We start from the raw sequence: 16674 nt of genomic DNA on the forward strand, positions 1-16674 counted from the left end.
GAAGGGAAAGTTAGTGACTCAGAGGCGATAGAGCAGAAGTAGTGGGTTCATGAGAGTGATGAGGAGGTTTCAGAACCAGATCAGGCTGGAGAAGGGAAGGTGCTGGTGGTGGGTTTTGTGGTGGGCTACCAGAGCAGCGATGGCTGTAGGAGGCCGAAAGCTTCACACCACAGCTGTAAACTATGTTGCTGTTAACTGCCGCATCAAGACGGTGTCATGGGGATTTAACACTCCCTGATTTGTGTTGTAACGCTACTCAGGGAACGTTTCAGCCATTAGAATGGCACTGAGCGCTGAATGATTGTCTGTTGAAGGACCTTACATAATTTTATCTATAGCCTACTATAAAAGTCAGTTATTGTTGTTGTAAGGAATTTAAATAGTGTAGAATATATTTTCCACATTCATTTTTGTCCATTGTAAAATGAGACAGAAGACTATGTTCATTATGTTTGGATTGCTTGTATTACAATGTTTTTACCTATGTGCTTTAGGTTTCACAAGCCAATAATGTGGTTTGGCCTTTGGCGTTAGCTTTGCATGTAAATGAAGCACATGCCCTAACTCTTGTGCCTGTTATGTTAATACCTTAATGTGGCAACAGAGCCTGTTTATATTTGCTCTGTAAACAGGGACAAGCATCAGGGGGCGGGGGAGAGAGGGGGGGGGGGTTTGAGTCCCCTGAAACCCTTACTTCTCCCTCTGTTAGAAAAACATCTCTTCCTCTGCTCTCCCTTCCTCCCTCCCCCCACCTCCTACTTCAGGAGAGGTGGCAGGACCCGCACCGTAGGCCTCCCCGGTCCTCCAGCATCTTTGTGGAGGGACTCATGCTTTGTTGTGATTGCCTGGTTCGGGTTACCTCGCAAAAGAGCGGTGGAGTGATCAGATGTCCGGCCAGAGAAAGGGGGACAGTGTTTTCTCACACTCTCGCTCTGCCACTCTCAATTCAAGGGGTTTTACCTGGGAGCTGGAAAAACACCTAAAACCCACTCATACACAAACACAATGTTTGAGTGGATGTGCAAAAACACACGCACACACACACACACAGTCTCATATCACACGTAACAGCTTCAGAACAAAAAAGACATTACTGGGGGCAGTTTTTGATTTCCTGAAGAGCTAAGGAAGTCCCTACAGTCCCATTACGACAACAGCTGAGCGTCTTGTCCTGTCTCCCCTCATTGTCTTTCACTGCCAAGGAAGAGGAGAAAGCCAAACAACAGCACTGGCAGTAATATTAGTTGATAAAAGGCTAGTGTAATAAGTGTAACCTGGTAAGTGTAATCTGGTAACACTTTATTTGGATAGTCCAATGTTCATACTCACTTAGATCATTCATACTCACCTTACTATTAGGTGACAAAAAGTGGATGTTCAACAAAGTGTCACTTGCCTATTTGCTGCATCTCTACAGACTATGTAATCCTAATCCTGACCTTAGCCTAACCCCTAACCTAACCCTGACATCATTTTTAAACCTAAACCCAACTCTAAGATTACCCAGACTTAGACTACTTTTCACACACTTATGAGTATCACTTGAACCTCAGCCTACTTTTAGTGACACATTACAGTCACTTGATAGGAAGATGACTATCAACATCGGCCCGTGTGACCGTGTGTCTTCCGATGCTGTCAGAGAGTCACTCCCATTGGCCCACCCGTGGTTACTGTAAATGATGTCATTCCTGATGGTCATCTGACCTGATGAACCCCACCACATGAACTCATGGTGAAAGTGTAAGTGATGTGCACATACTGTTCGTCAGACAGAAGTTCAGAAGTTGGTGTATGTGTATTTACCCGTCCTGTCTGTCTCAACCCTGGGGAGGGCAGAGATACTCATTTACTTCCCCTTGCCTTTTCCTTCTTTTTCAGACATTTATCTTGAACCATATCCAGCCACCTCTGGCACACAGGGACTGGTACACAACCCAAGCTCAATAGATACAGGTTTTCTTTTCTCATCGTGAGGGCCTAAAATGTGCTCAGTAAATATGCTTAAAGAAAACATAGCCAGCCCAGGTCCCATATTCATGTTGTTTTCTTTGCCTCCTTCTTGGATCCTTCTTTCTGACGGGGATCAACGGTCTGACTTTTTCCACCGTCTTCAGGCAGTACCCTTCATTAAAGAGCTACAGGTCTTATCTCCCCCTCCATTGCCTGGCCCAGTGTTTTCCTTTGTGACTGGATCACTGAAGCGTTTTGTGAAGTGTGCTGGTATTTCATATATATATCCTGGCTGCTTTGAAACAGAAGCTTGACGTTGGAATGGAGACCCCATAGTTAGATTTTGTGTATTTACTTTGTATGTGTGTATTAAGCTCAGCGCATTGTTGTGTGTTGATTATGTTGGCGGGAGTGCCTCCAGTGGAGTCGTGCCTCTTCCTGGACCCCACCCTGATGAGCAGACAGTCAGAAGTTGTGGGGGGTGAGGTGGGCTGTCTGGGGCTCCATGTCTGGACTGCCACAGGCTTTGTCCATCTACGGCATGGCGAGCTCTTTAGCCACCCACTCCTTCCCCTCTCCCATCTTTATTTGAGCTGATGACAACTACGCCTGGCCTCTGTAAATATTATCAACTAGTAGGAAGTCGATGAAGTGCAGAGACTCCTTTTAGATTCATTCACTAGTCGCTCACATGTCTGTTACGCAGAAGAAGAACGACTCCTAAAGGCGTTGTCTTTTGTTCGCACAGCAACTCTCAACCCGCTGATAAAGCACACGGGAGTGAATCCCCCCGCAATGTGTTTGCTTAGTAAGCTGCTTTTGGGGTAGCTCACTCTGACTCATAGATTTATATGGATTTAGACAAAGCACGGCAGTTTACTGGCTCTATTTGCATCTCTGCTGCAGAAATCTCACGGAAATAAACTGCTGTCGCATGCCTGGAAGCAACCCAGGGAGCAACTTGGACAACACAGTCTTCCAGAAATACAAACAGGCTGTTTTTCCTAGTCTTATTTTTGTCCCAAACAGAGGAAACTCTGTAGATAGGGCCCCCAAGTTGAGTCAGTAACGCGCCAATTTATTTTGGTGTATGGTGGTGTGGTGTCTTATCCTGCTGTAGGTGTGAAGCCGTGGGAAAGCACAGGGGGGAAACATCCTGTCACTCTTTTCCATTTGTCTCTCAGTGATTTAGTTGGGAGCTTCTGGCTGGAGCTGCAAGTCATAAACTCACCTCAAGCCTAATTGGAAATCAGCAAGGTTGGACTAGCAAGGCTCTCCAGATTGAGTTGCCCTGTTGACTCTGATGTCTGAAGTGACCATGGGCTCTCTCCCCCTGGTTGTGGAGGACTGTGCGTGACTTGAGAGCTCTCCTCAGTCTCTGATGGCTCTCCTGGACTCTCCATGCCTCCTCAAGCGGCAACCCGACCCCCTTCAACCACTTTAACTGTTGAGTCTTTAAAACCTCACTCCTCCGTTCTCAATGGCTCAAATGTCTCTCTGTTTTAGAGTTTATATCCATTGGCCGGCATGCCTCCTGCGCTCAGTTTTTCTCCAAAAGATCCCTTTGTCTCCAAACGCTTTTTCCCCTTCATGTGTTTCTATTCTTTTTTTCTCTTTTTCTCCCTGGTTATTCGCTCGCTATTTCTTCCATTACACTTTGTCACGCCATTTGTTTACTCTTTCCATCCTCTTTTTTTGTGACTCTTTGATTTGCATGCAAGCGAGGGAAAGCAGGGGAACGTGGATGTGTGTCTCCTGTCCAGTGATCCTCAGATCTACATAAAAGCCAAAAGATAGTATCACGGCAACCTTTAACCAGTCCAAAAATCATATTAGAGTTTATTATGCAGGCCTATTCTGTTCTGTCTTCTCCTTGGCTCTTGTTTTGAAGCTCACTCTCTGTCTTGGCTAACAATGGGGACCTAATGATTGGGGAGATAGTGGTGATAATAGAACCAGTTGGTCGGGTTTGCTCTGGGGTTGTGTTGTAGCCGGATTGCACACCACACAGCACCAGGGGGCACATATTGACCCTGCCCACCAGCCATTGTTAGCTATTTTCTATGGGGAAAAAAATAGCTCAAATGTCAAAGGATGGGAATGGCATGGTACCAAATCAAAACAAAGCGGCACATTGAATCCTTTGTCGAGCCGATCTCAGGTCAAACACGAAAACGCCTTGCAGAGGAGAGAGCATGTGGGCAGTGAGGCAACATAACAAGCACCAAACATGTTTGTCAGTGCTGTAGTATTTGACTCCTTCCAAAATGGGCAGGTAGCTCCTAAACTCTGAAGAGCGAGCCACTGTTTTTACTCACTCCCTCATAATACTGCAACTTTTTTTTTTGACTTCTTATAAACACAGGAAGTTCAAGATTGTATCATTCAGGGAGAAAGTGAAATTAAATTAGCTAAATTGGGTTACTTGGCTCAAATTACTAAAATCTAACCAGAAAGGAAACATTCTCTCTTCTTGTTGCCTTGTTGCAGGAGAAACCTCTTCTCTGTCCCCTCAGGTTCATGTCGGCAATCCATTTTATCCCTGTTTTTTTTTTTTTTTTTACAGTTTTAGCGCTACATGCATCTGCACACAGTCACACCTGTATTTGCTTACAGTACCTGAGGCTCTAACTGTCAAAGATCAGACGAATAATAAATGTTTTCATGTCTTGTAATGGACCCTTTTTCTTCTATGGAGCCGGAGGAGTCATCTATTTTCTTGATCGTCATTGAAATTCTGGATATCATTTTATTTTCATCTCTAATGAATGCTTTCACAGCTGAAATAATTTTACATGATGTAGTGAAATCAAATAAGAGTTGAAAGGCTTTGATTTTATTGGAGAGGATCTTTTTTCTTATGGCTTTACTAACTGGAGAAGGAGCGTCTGTGTCTCTGCCTGGACTGTGGCAGTGTTTGCCTCAGAATTGAATTACTGACAAAGGGAACGCTGCTCTTCGCCTCTTTGCCCCACGGTTCTGCCTTAATATGCATGGCTGGCCAGGAAAACAAAGGGAACGGGGCTTTGGGCCTGGGCAGATGCTGGAGCAGATATCAGGGCTTATCATCCCATTCATCATTAGGGTGTTCATATCAGAATCAACTTGGACAGCACTAAAAAAAGATGTCCACTTAGTAGAATTGGTAGTTCTCATTAATTACCACACTATGAATATTCCCACTGCATGTTGTCTGGATGCTCTGGATCCATCAGTTGAGCAATCAATCTAAATGTGAATCTGTTTCTCTCTTGGGAACAACATTGGGGATCTAGAGGAAGTTAATCCACCTAAACTCAGGAGTAGAGTTTATCCACCTTTTTAAATAACACCTACATAAATCTTAATAGAATACCTAATTTTAAGTTGTAACAAATTAATTACAAAGTTGAATGTAGGATCTTTTAATGAAATTAAACTATTAATGCTTTTTTTTAGTAAATAGGTGATTTTTGTTTATATTGCTGGTTGTTTTTCATTATGTTTATCACCGTCTGGAGGTCATTGTTTACCTAACTTTTAATCATTTTTTAATCAGTGCCCAACACTAATTAACAAAGTTGCACTACCGCTAATCAATGATTTTCCATATGCTCTATTTGTCAGTGTCTGAGAAGTCCAATATTTGAAAACACAGTTGTGACTGTGGGTAAAGATAGTTCCCTGCTCTCATGAAAAACTTTAAGAGAGACAGACAGACTATCGGAGACAGAGACAGATGAGGGATGCTGGTCTTCAACGCCCCTCCTAGTGTGACCTTCCTAAGTCGAACGAGACTGTGTTGTAGGTAAAATCTCCCCCAGGAGAGAAGAGAGGGGAGGAGAGTCAGGCTTGCGGGTCATAAGAGAGAGAAAATTTATTGCAAATTTGTAACCATTATAAACAGGACGCATTCCTCCTGTAATTCTGGACATCTGGAATGCATGGCGCCTCTCTATTTTCTGCTGTGTGGGTTTTGGAACGCGGGTTATGTCAAAGAGCCCAAATGTAGCAGCTTGTTACTGCTTTCCACTACAGTCACAGCCTCATTCTCAGGCTTTTATTGTTGCTTATTTGCAGCACATTAAAGGGCTTTTCACTGACTTCCAAAGCACTTTAAGGTTGCTGCATGTGTTTGTGAAAGTTGTCTCTAATTTGATCTGATTTTACAAAAATGTTATGTGATGTAAAATCTTTAGTCTGCTTTGGACGCTGAGAAACACAACACCATCTTCAGGCAGACACATGAGTCAGTGGAACCACAGTTGCTGCTGCACAGAAAAAAAATTGTTTTGTGATGTAAAATCTTTAGTCTGCTTTGGACGTTGTGTGTAGCAGAATCACAACACAATCTTCAGACAGACACATGAGTCAGTGGAACCACAGTTGTTGCTGCACAGAAGCTTTGTGCCTTCATCGCTATCCTCAGTCCTCTAGACAACATGATTCACTATGTGCTGATGGAGGGAGCTAATGTTCCCAATGTGGAAAACGAATTTTAAAAAAACTCACATGTGATATTCCACCTCTATGAGTCACTGAGTGAGCGCCATAGGAAAAAGTATATGTGCTGTTCCATCCATCAAACACACGCTGGCACCAGTGATGGTAAAATGCCCATGAGAACAGCATGTGTTGGCTGGGATGGGTTAGAGGGGCAGTGCGTTACGTTTTAGACGCGGGGCTGAGTTATAGCTGCGGGTTAAAAGTCAAGCTGACAGGCAGTTTGTGGCCGGGCTTGGGGGCACTGTTGATACGGGTGTAAATGGGGGTTCACAGTGCAAACAATCCCTCATGTCTCTTCAAAGAGAAACGCTGAGGCGATCGGTTTCAGGGGGGCGGCGAACTCCCTCATATTGTTGCACTTCCTCAATTTTAAGATTTCCAAGTTGACCCCTGTTTACAAGCTGTTGGCTCGGTCAGAGAAGTAAACTTGTGTCATGTAGTTTGTGTTTATTTTTACAGTGGTCGTGAAGACATAAAATGCTTAAGTGGGTTGGTCTCTAAACACAAATTAGAGTATTTAGGGTTTAATTTGAACCGTAGTAAACTGGCTGCCTCGGGACGTTTCGTGTGGCGTTCAAATGTTTTTACGGCTGGACAGATGACAGGTCTGGTAATAGGCCTTTCCTGTGATAGCGGTTATTGTGGTTAAAAGTGAAGTTCAGCCTGAATGCCTGAATGATACAGAGGCTTGAGCGTGCAGAGGAGATGTGGATGATCTCATGCAACAGGATGCACAAAGTCAACACAGGAAGTGAGGTCATAGTGTCACTTCTCAAAATTTGGGTTGTGGTGTGCCATTAGAGCCAAAGGCCTAAAAAGCAGTGTTTAGTGACGCAGTCAATCACTGCTCCTATAAATAGATAAACAGAAATAAAGAAATATGTGACTAAATGAAGCTAATTATTCTATTTTGTGTTTTCAGAATTCCATGAACCTGCCTCCGGACAAAGCCAGGCTCCTCAGACAGTATGACAATGAGAAAAAGTGGGATCTGATCTGTGACCAGGTGCATTCATCAATTCTGATTCATAAATTGCTAAACCAGCTCTGAAAATGCACACACTTTTCCCCTCCCCACTTTGTTTAGTCTGAAGCAACACAACAACAACTTGAGAGACAAAAAAAAAAAGATTATTTTCTTATCCACCATTGTTTGAAGTGAAATTACAGTGCTTAATCTGTTGTGTCTCCTCTCTGGGCTGCAGGAGAGGTTTCAAGTGAAGAACCCGCCCCACACCTACATCCAGAAACTACGAGGTTACTTAGACCCTGGAGTCACACGAAAGGTAGGAGTTACACTGCATAGATACTGCCTTCACAGCACAAATTACCCCTCAGGCATAGCCTCCTCTTAAAACGTGCAAGATCTGACTGCCTATAAAGTAATATTTATATCATGACAAATCTGCAGCAAGGCTCTCTGCTTTGATTGTGTGTTACAGAAGTTCCGCAGGCGGGTCCAGGAATCCACAAAAGTCTTGAGGGAGCTGGAGATATCGCTAAGGACGAACCACATTGGGTAATCTACTATTCTCATCTCTCCCTGGTGAATTATGAGAAAATAACAGGATCAGTAACATCACTTTCACACTAGAGTATAGCTTCACCCTCCAAACCTATTTCTCAGTGCATATGATGAGGGTTTACAGAGACTAAAACAAATTCAGTGTTATTTTCCCCCCTATGAAGAATCGTCCTCCCTCTGTTCTTGCTGCTGCTGCAGGGACCCGGAGCCTTTTCTGGTGCCCAGATCTCTCCCATTGTTCTAACTTGCCAAGCTCTGCAGCTCCACTTCATAGAGCTGGTCCTCATAATGCCCAGATGGTAGCCATTGTGCTGCCTCGTCCACTCCCCCATAGTGTTGAGCAGGAAGCTTTGTTGTGTATGCCAGAGGGACGGGAAGCTTGGCTGACCAGTGCTGAACCCAGTGAAAAGCACACACACGCACATAAGGATACTTTTACGTATGCACATCTCTCGCATACTAAAGCAAACTTCATTTTCACAAGATATTTACACTGTTTGTGGTACACCTACATATGGATGCTACTTTCAGCCTCAACCTTTGTCATCATAATCCTTTACGTAATCCTTGCCTTCATAATCAGATGTCACAAAGATACTTCCACATGAAAAATGTGCTGCAGTGGCATGCCACTTAAATCCCCACTAAAAAGAAGTCTGCAAAGGCTTTGATTTTCCATAGCATTCATGACGTGCCAAGAATAACTCATATTCTGTTTTGCCTCATCAATAAAGGTCTGTTTCAATGCATTTCCCAGAAAAATCCACAGGCGAAAGGAAAGGAGGGCTATTTTCAGAAGAGTTTGGTGGGCGGGATTAAGTGTAACAGATGCCGGTTTACTGTGTGTGCGTCTGAATCCTGGGCCCTTTCTGATGTGTTATTCCTCAGATTGCCAAGGAAATCTGAAATAGCAACTGGTTGGGCAGGAATAGAGGGAGGGAGAAGGAGTGAGAGAGAGAGAGTGAGGAGTGAGGGGTCAGAGGAAAGGGGGGGGTGGGGTGGGTGGTGGGGCTGGTAGACAGGAAACTGATGATCAAGCCCGCCTCTCTGTCCACCCCTCCTCCCCTTTACCCCTCCACCCAACCTCACTGCTTTGTCCGCTTTCCTCTGTTCCTCCGCTCACCTCTCTTCCCTTTTCTCCTGCCTCCTTCCCTCCGTTACTTTGGGGCCTTTGCTTTCCTGCCTGACTCACTGTTGGCTGACCAGCAGCCTGTGTTAACCAAACAGCCAGTCTCTCATAACCGGCACTTCTGGACTATTTTAAGAACCTTTTACCCCAATCCTGTCCCCCTGGGGTTTCTGAAGGGGGTTGTGGGGAGGAGGAGGGGGGGGGGGGGGGGGTCTGCGGGGGAGGCAGACTAAATACTGTGACTGTCAGGGGTTCGACCTGAGCCCAGCTCTCCCAGCCATATGCCCTCCACATTCTTCCTCTCACCGCAATGGGAATTCCTTTGTTTGGAGTTGTTCCTCCCCTCCAGAAAACTAGAGTTAAATGGCGAGGAAATCTGAAGCCTTGCTCTAGTTTACTTTCCATTGCATTCTTGCCAAGTTCTCCCTGTCAGGGGAGAGAGGGAGGGAGGGGGGGGTGGACCCCCTTCTGAGCTGCTTTTAGTATGAAGATGTAGAGTCCTATAAGGCGGCTTCTATGGTTCTTAGGAATTACAACGATTTCCATTTTCCTCGGTCTTTAATTAATGTTGGTTCTTCCTCCCTCCTCTCTCTCTCTCTCTCTCTCTCTCTCTCTCTCTCTCTCTCTCTCTCTCTCTCTCTCCCTCCTCCCCTCCTTTAACTGGTGAAATCCAGGTCTAAAGGATATGGGTGTGTTGTTGATGCGATGCCCTGCTAACCCTAACCCCTCCCTGTTTCCCACGTCACAGGTGGGTCAGAGAGTTCCTCAATGATGAGAACAGAGGTCTTGACATCCTGGTGGAGTACCTCTCCTTTGCCCAGTGTGCTGTCATGTGAGTACACACACACCTGTGCACACACACACACACACACACACACACACACACACACACACACACACACACACACACACACACACACCTTCTCATACTACCCAACACATTTTAGATTGTAGCTAAAACTTTTCTTCAGGAACTGGACAAAGGTGGGCAGTGGATCCAGCTGCTGAACCTAATGAACTGCTTGCGTGTCTCTTAGCATTTATACATTGCATTTCTTGGATGTGCTTGTATGCCTTGCTGCATACTTGGCAAACTGAATGTGTTGCTAGACAGATCCTGTGTGGTATAGTGCTGATCTATACCATGCCTGAATGAGACTGAATCTCCATGCTCTGTGTTGTGCTGAGCTTTACCATGCAGCTTGATGGTGCAGCTCCAGTGATAACCCTTGGCTCTCTGCCAAGCTGCCTTCCTAACTTAACCTTCCCCCTTGCCTCTCGTCTGTACCCCTGTGCCTCTGTGTTGGCTTGTCCGTCGCCCAGGTTGGATTTTGAGGGGTTGGAGAATGGGGAGGATGGCTTCTTGGAGAAGGCTAAGTCCTGGAGCAGGTCCATAGAGGATCTGCACCATACGGGCACCCAGCCATTCTGCAACACACTGGTGCGCTCTGCCCGCCAGTCTGTCCTCCGGTACGTATTGCTATGCTAGCCTTCCCGCTATTACCTACTCCTGTTGTTGCCTTGCTCTGCTAACCTCAAATGCTACAAATGTGTACTAGCATGCAAGCCAGTGGTCTTGATGCTGTGATGCCCAGGAAAGCGCCTGACTGTGGATAAGTTATGGGGATGGTGACTTCTCTCCTGACCTCATGGCTTTGCTCTGTACGGACTCAACTTGATGGCTAGCTGTATCAGAAACAGAAAGAGGTTCCTACTCTTTGCTCTATGTGTCTCTCTTGGTTCATGGTCCTCCCTCCTCTGTCCAGATGTGCGTCTGTACTGTCCTCGCTAGATGACAGCCAGCTTTGCTTACAGCTCAGCAGCACATGTTGGACAGTTGTGATTCTCCTCTTCATCACCATGCCACACACAGGCAGGAGATGAGGAGGCACCGGGCTTAAAGGATGATAGGAGTAAATAAAACAATATAAAGATGTACAGATAAAATAGTCAACATGAATGACATGCAGGCTGCATAGCAGTTAGTAAAAGATAACCATTGTACCTGTATTAGTAAGAAGTAGTACTGTCTTGAGAAATGTTGTATTTGATTCATCATGGAAAAAATAGTGGATCATAAGACCCTGCAACATTTACAAGCTGCACAAGATATACACATAGTGACAGCGCATGATAAGAAGAGAGAAGCAATACAGAGTTATGTAACAGCAGTCTGTGTGCACAGACCTCAGTCTGGTGACAACACTAAGGAAACCAGCAACCTCCCATCATGCATCTGTAACCTCAAAAGCTATCTCAGGAGTTTCTGTCAGATCTCTCTCTCTCGTCTTCTCTCTCTCTTTCTCTCTCTCTCTCGCTGACATACTTAAACCGAGACTCATATGGATACCAGATACATCACTAAAGCCTATCTAATGTCACCAAAAGATATGACATGCCTTTGAAATAAATCACAAAGTAAAAGGAAGACATCCAATACAACAACTGAATCTCTCTGAAATATTAACCTCTGCCGTCTATTGCAGCTATGGCTCAGTTACGAACAGCAAAACCATCAAGAACTCCCGTCTTGTGAGCCAAAAAGATGATGTGCATGTGTGCATCATGTGCTTGAGAGCAATCATGAACTACCAGGTACCAAAGAGTGATACAAACAGTATTATACTGTCATAACGCCCTAACACTCCACTGGAGTAGTTGAAAGGCATAATGTACAATCTGACAGGAGATTTGTGTTGTAAATGTGAGGATTATGCATTTCCTGTGCAGTGAAAGGGTTGAATACATACACAGCAAGCTCCAGTTTTCTCTGACCACATCCTGTTCTCTCTGCCTTCTTCATGCAGTATGGCTTCAATATGGTCATGTCCCACGCACACGCAGTCAATGAAATTGCTCTCAGCTTGAACAATAAGAACTCACGGTAAGAACTGAGGCCCCGTCTCCATGGCTTTAGGGTATTAGGGGCGGGTCAAACAATAGGGGAAACCCTGCAGCCTGTTCATATGATATGCCTCTCATTCTCCATGGGGCTCGGCTTCTCTCTGAAGTTGGGGATCAGAGGCGTATATACAGGCTGTTAAAGGAATGTTTACTAAAGGGAGATTAGTGGTAAACCATCGGGGCTGATCACCCCATAATGAAGGCTATGAGTGCAAACACTTAAAAAGCCATGAAGTCTTGCTCCTGCCTGTCTCAGACTTCAATATGGATTATAGATTACAACTCTGAATCACTGTATGTTGATATGTTTGCACTTTTGTTTTGAGACTTGTATGCATAGCCATATTTCCACAAAGCATAGCTAGTATAAGAATATACCTCTTCTGTTTGATGTTCACGTCATTGATTGGTCAGACAGAGTTAGTGTTGGGAGTTGAACTCTGTCCATAGTGTATTGTACTGATGAGTGTGTGCTGTGCTTCCAGGACAAAAGCCTTGGTCCTTGAGCTGCTGGCTGCGGTCTGTCTAGTCCGAGGAGGTCATGAGATTATCCTCTCAGCTTTTGACAACTTCAAAGAGGTGCAGTATTGCCTAAGGCAACGTTCTCTATGAAATTTGAACTATGAACATATATAATTGTGCTATTTATTGTCCCATGGCAATACATGGTTATCCCTATGAGGTCTGAATATACCAAGAAAAATCTAACAGCGTGGTAATTTCGCACAGCAGCAAAGGGGTGCATGAAGACATAAAGGATCAGTGTAGAGGGATGAAAATTGAGGAGTTCTGGGAGTTTTCTAGTCTACTGAGGGTGTAAGCAAAGCCCTACAGTGGCCTGTCTGAGGCTATTAGTCTTATTAAGTCACCAGATGTGAGCCAACCTTGAACAATGATAAGGATCAACTCCCTGATGGAAACCAGCAGACCACAAAGATTTGCTTAGCCCCTCAGTTTGTGCCTATATAGTCATCTAAACACCGGAACAAGCCAATTACCATGCAATCTAAGCCCCAGAGAGACCCAAAAGCTAATCAGCCCACTAGTCAAAACAACATGGATGAGAGCGACAACTCTGTAGTGGTATTTCTAAAATGATTCAGTAATGTACGGTGACAGCTTTCTGAAATTTTACGAGATGGCCACCAATGGTGTTCAACCACAAATGCAGAGTAATTGCTCTAGGTGGGATTATGAGAATTAGACATGGATTTATTTATTTTCACATTATTAAAAAAACGTTTTCGGGTTGGGAAAACAGTGTTTGTTTTCTTTCCCTCTTTCTTGCCAGTGTGTTTCTGTGTGGGAGTTTGACTAAATCTGTCGCTTTCCTTTATTTTTTGCTATCTTTGCTTCCCATGAATTCCTATAATTAGGAGGGATTGTAGTTGCAAATGGAGTGTGCCGATCTCTATTTACGTACAGTTAAGCTCTTGGCATGGATTACACTCTAACCTGAGTCTCATTCAAATCATAATCCTAACATAACAGCTCACATGAATTACTGTAGTACAGTAGGTTCCTAATAAATCAGAACCTAAGGTAGTTCACAGCATTAATAGGAGGATTTATGATGGTTGTGTTGGGATATAATAGATTTAAGAGAGTAATACCCTCTTTCAGCATCTTGTAAATCACAAGACGACGGTTCCTGTATTGATGCATTCTTTACATTTTAGGTGTGCAAGGAGAAGCATCGCTTTGAGAGGCTGATGGATTACTTCCGCTGTGAGGAAGGAAACATTGACTTCATGGTAAGACAAGTGTTATATCACAGATAAGGTGTCCTCTCTTGTGTGTGTGTGTGTGTATCTGTCGATCCATCCATCTGAACATATGTGTTAGATTCAAACTTGTCTGTGTGTGTGGCCCAGGTTGCTTGCATGCAGTTCATCAACATCGTGGTCCACTCAGTTGAGGACATGAACTTCAGAGTCCATCTGCAGTTTGAGTTCACCAAGCTGGGACTGGATGACTACTTGGAGGTGAGGTGGCGATACTCAAATAGCACGAAACCCAGAAATATCCTGAACTGGAGACTATTCGTATGTGTCCTAATGCTGACCCGCTCTCCTCCATGTTAGAAATGCAAGCACACAGAGAGTGACAAGCTGTCGGTGCAGATCCAGGCCTACCTGGATAACGTGTTTGACGTGGGTGGTCTGCTGGAAGATGCAGAGACCAAGAATGCAGCGCTGGAGAAGGTGGAGGAACTGGAGGAGCACCTGTCCCATGTAAGAGCACCGCCCACTCCGGACCACCAACACTGCTCACTGAGCCCGTTTACGAGGTTGTTGTAGTTTGCCAGCTATGTAGGCCTACTGTGCGTGGCTGTTTCTCTGTGGTAGTTAGAATTCTACTCTGCGTCTGAATTTCACAAGTCGTGCAGGGTAATAACGGGGTGGAAATTGTTGGAAAATATTCATCTTGTGCGGAGAACAATCCTAATATTGTTCGTATGTTGCCTCATTCTTTCTTGGGCAGTTGCCTTAGTATCCCACGCTGCTTTGCAAAGACCTTCTTCACATGGAAAGGTCGTAGGCAGTCCTGACATCATTCTAGGAATTTCAAAACAAACTCTGCTCTCAGGGGTCAGGAATGATGGGGGAGGAAGAGGGTGAAAATTCTCGGTGAATTCCTGTGCAACATGTGTAATCAGTTCAAATGCAAAAGTGAAAGCCGCGTCTGCCTCTTGCTGTGTCATGCTGCTGGGCATATCATATTTCTTACTGATGCTGCAGAGTGTATAGGGGAGACGGGGAATGGAACTGGGAAAGATGCCCATATTGCTTTTTCTTTTTTTTTCTCCACTGGATCGATTCTTGAATTCACCTCCTCCCATCTCTCCATCCTCTTGTATTCTTTCCGCTCACTGACCATGTTTGCCGCTCCTCTGTCTCTCTCTCTCCATCTGCTTTCTTAGGTGACGGAGAAGCTGCTGGATGTTGAGAATGAGACAATGATGAAAGTAGCTGACCTGGAGAAACTGCTGCTTCAGAAGGATAAGGATCTACAAGCAATACGGGTAAGCTGGCAGTTGTAATGATTTTATATTGCTCGTCTGCCTGTATCAACAAGGCTTCAGTTATTCTTTTAGTCAGTGAATATCCATTTCTGATGCATGTCGCTAAATTGCTGTGATAGCAAATCAGGTCAGCAGGAAACAGGATGTATCTTTGGCTTGTGGAGTCATTGTTTTGTGCTCTCTATCACCCCCTGGTGACCGTCCAGGAGACGTACGAGTCGACCAACACCCAGGTCACCACCCTGAGGCGGGTGATCAAGGAGAAGGACGCCGCCTTCCAGAGGCACTTCAACATAGAGAAGCGGCTGCTGGAGCTGGAGCAGCAAGGCACCATCCGTCTGCACAAGAAGCCTGATGGAGACATCGTCATTGAGCCCCTGGGTGTAGGTGGTGTAAGTGGAGGCAGTGGCCTTGGGATCCCTCTGGGTGACTTAGGGCTGTCCATAGGGCCTGTAGCTGGGCTAACAGGACCAGGAGGACCAGGGGGACCAGACACCAGTTTGCCCCCAGCCAGTGAAGCTCCTCCACCCCCTCCCCCTCCACCGCCACCCCCTCCTCCACTTCCTTCTGCCTCAGGTAATAGACCATGACGCACAGTGATAATCACGTCTGGGGACATATGTATGTGGAAGTTGAGTCCATTTGACTGTAGCGACCCGGAGGAGGTCTATTTTCAGTTCCCCTTCTTTGTTAGTTTGTGCCCAGCCAGGTGATGGGTCATAGCTGTGTTCTTCTGGCCCAGACAGGAAAGGGAAATACAAGGGGTTTCCTTTGTGTGAGAGTGCTGGCAGAGACCACAGTACAGGAGACAGAGTACTGATTATGACAACAGTTTTCAGTGCTATTGTTCCTGCGCTCCAGTAAAAGTATTGTAACATCTACATTACATTTCTTCTGCATTACAGGGCTGAGTGCACCAATCCCACCACCACCACCACCTCTTGCTCCACCTTTGCCAGGCGCCTCTCCCTCAGTTATCCTTAGTGTGGGTCTATCAGGTGAGAGTCAACACTAGGGCTGCAACTAACTATTCTTTTTGTTGTCAATTAATCTGTTGATTTTCTCGATTAATCGATTAGTTGTTTGGTCTATAAAATGTCAGAAAATGGTGAAAAATGTCGATCAGTGTTTCCCAAAGCCCAAGATGATGTCCTCAATGTCTTGTTTTGTCCACAACCCAAAGATATTCAGTTTAGTGTCATAGAGGAGTAAAGAAACCAGAAAATATTCACATTTAAAAAATAGATTGTTGTAAAATAGTTGGCGATTAATTTAATAGTTGACAACTAATCGATTAATCGATTAATCGTTGCAGCTCTAGTCAACACCACTTTGTTATGGGCAGATATACTTGGGCATCTTTATTTTGTAGAAGGAATTCCATTGCAGACAATAAAGCAAAAGAGTAGTGAGTAGTGGACTCCCATTTTAACAGATGATTTTATTTTATTTATGACTATAGCTATCAGAATCAAGAAGCCCATCAAGACTAAGTTCCGCTTGCCTGTGTTCAACTGGACTGCTCTGAAACCCAATCAGATCAATGGCACTGTCTTCAATGAGATTGATGATGAACGTGTGCTAGAGGTAACTCAAGCAGATAAAAATTCACATTATGGTTAGCTTTTAACTCTTAATGCAAAGTTTAGAACA

At 44.8% G+C, this 16674-nt stretch overlaps 1 protein-coding gene across 4 annotated transcripts in view; it reads left to right on the forward strand.

The window, feature by feature from the left end:
• The window catches only part of fmnl3 (formin-like 3), a 29045-nt gene that overhangs the window by 6812 nt on the left and 5559 nt on the right, over positions 1-16674 (forward strand). For all 4 annotated transcript variants that reach the window (XM_071516735.1, XM_071516737.1, XM_071516738.1 and 1 more), the window contains exons 2-16: positions 7361-7444; positions 7644-7724; positions 7881-7957; positions 9841-9924; positions 10416-10562; positions 11579-11687; positions 11900-11976; positions 12482-12575; positions 13676-13750; positions 13871-13981; positions 14081-14230; positions 14920-15021; positions 15228-15597; positions 15927-16019; positions 16484-16608. In XM_071516735.1, coding sequence (XP_071372836.1) covers positions 7361-7444; positions 7644-7724; positions 7881-7957; positions 9841-9924; positions 10416-10562; positions 11579-11687; positions 11900-11976; positions 12482-12575; positions 13676-13750; positions 13871-13981; positions 14081-14230; positions 14920-15021; positions 15228-15597; positions 15927-16019; positions 16484-16608 — 1779 coding nt within the window. The remainder of the gene's footprint in view (positions 1-7360; positions 7445-7643; positions 7725-7880; positions 7958-9840; positions 9925-10415; positions 10563-11578; positions 11688-11899; positions 11977-12481; positions 12576-13675; positions 13751-13870; positions 13982-14080; positions 14231-14919; positions 15022-15227; positions 15598-15926; positions 16020-16483; positions 16609-16674) is intronic.

Source organism: Centroberyx affinis, unplaced genomic scaffold (assembly GCF_046629955.1).
Source record: "Centroberyx affinis isolate AG114_WGS23_722 - 3 ecotype Tasmania unplaced genomic scaffold, CSIRO-AGI_Caff_v1 ptg000428l_1, whole genome shotgun sequence".
Lineage (NCBI taxonomy): Eukaryota > Metazoa > Chordata > Actinopteri > Beryciformes > Berycidae > Centroberyx > Centroberyx affinis.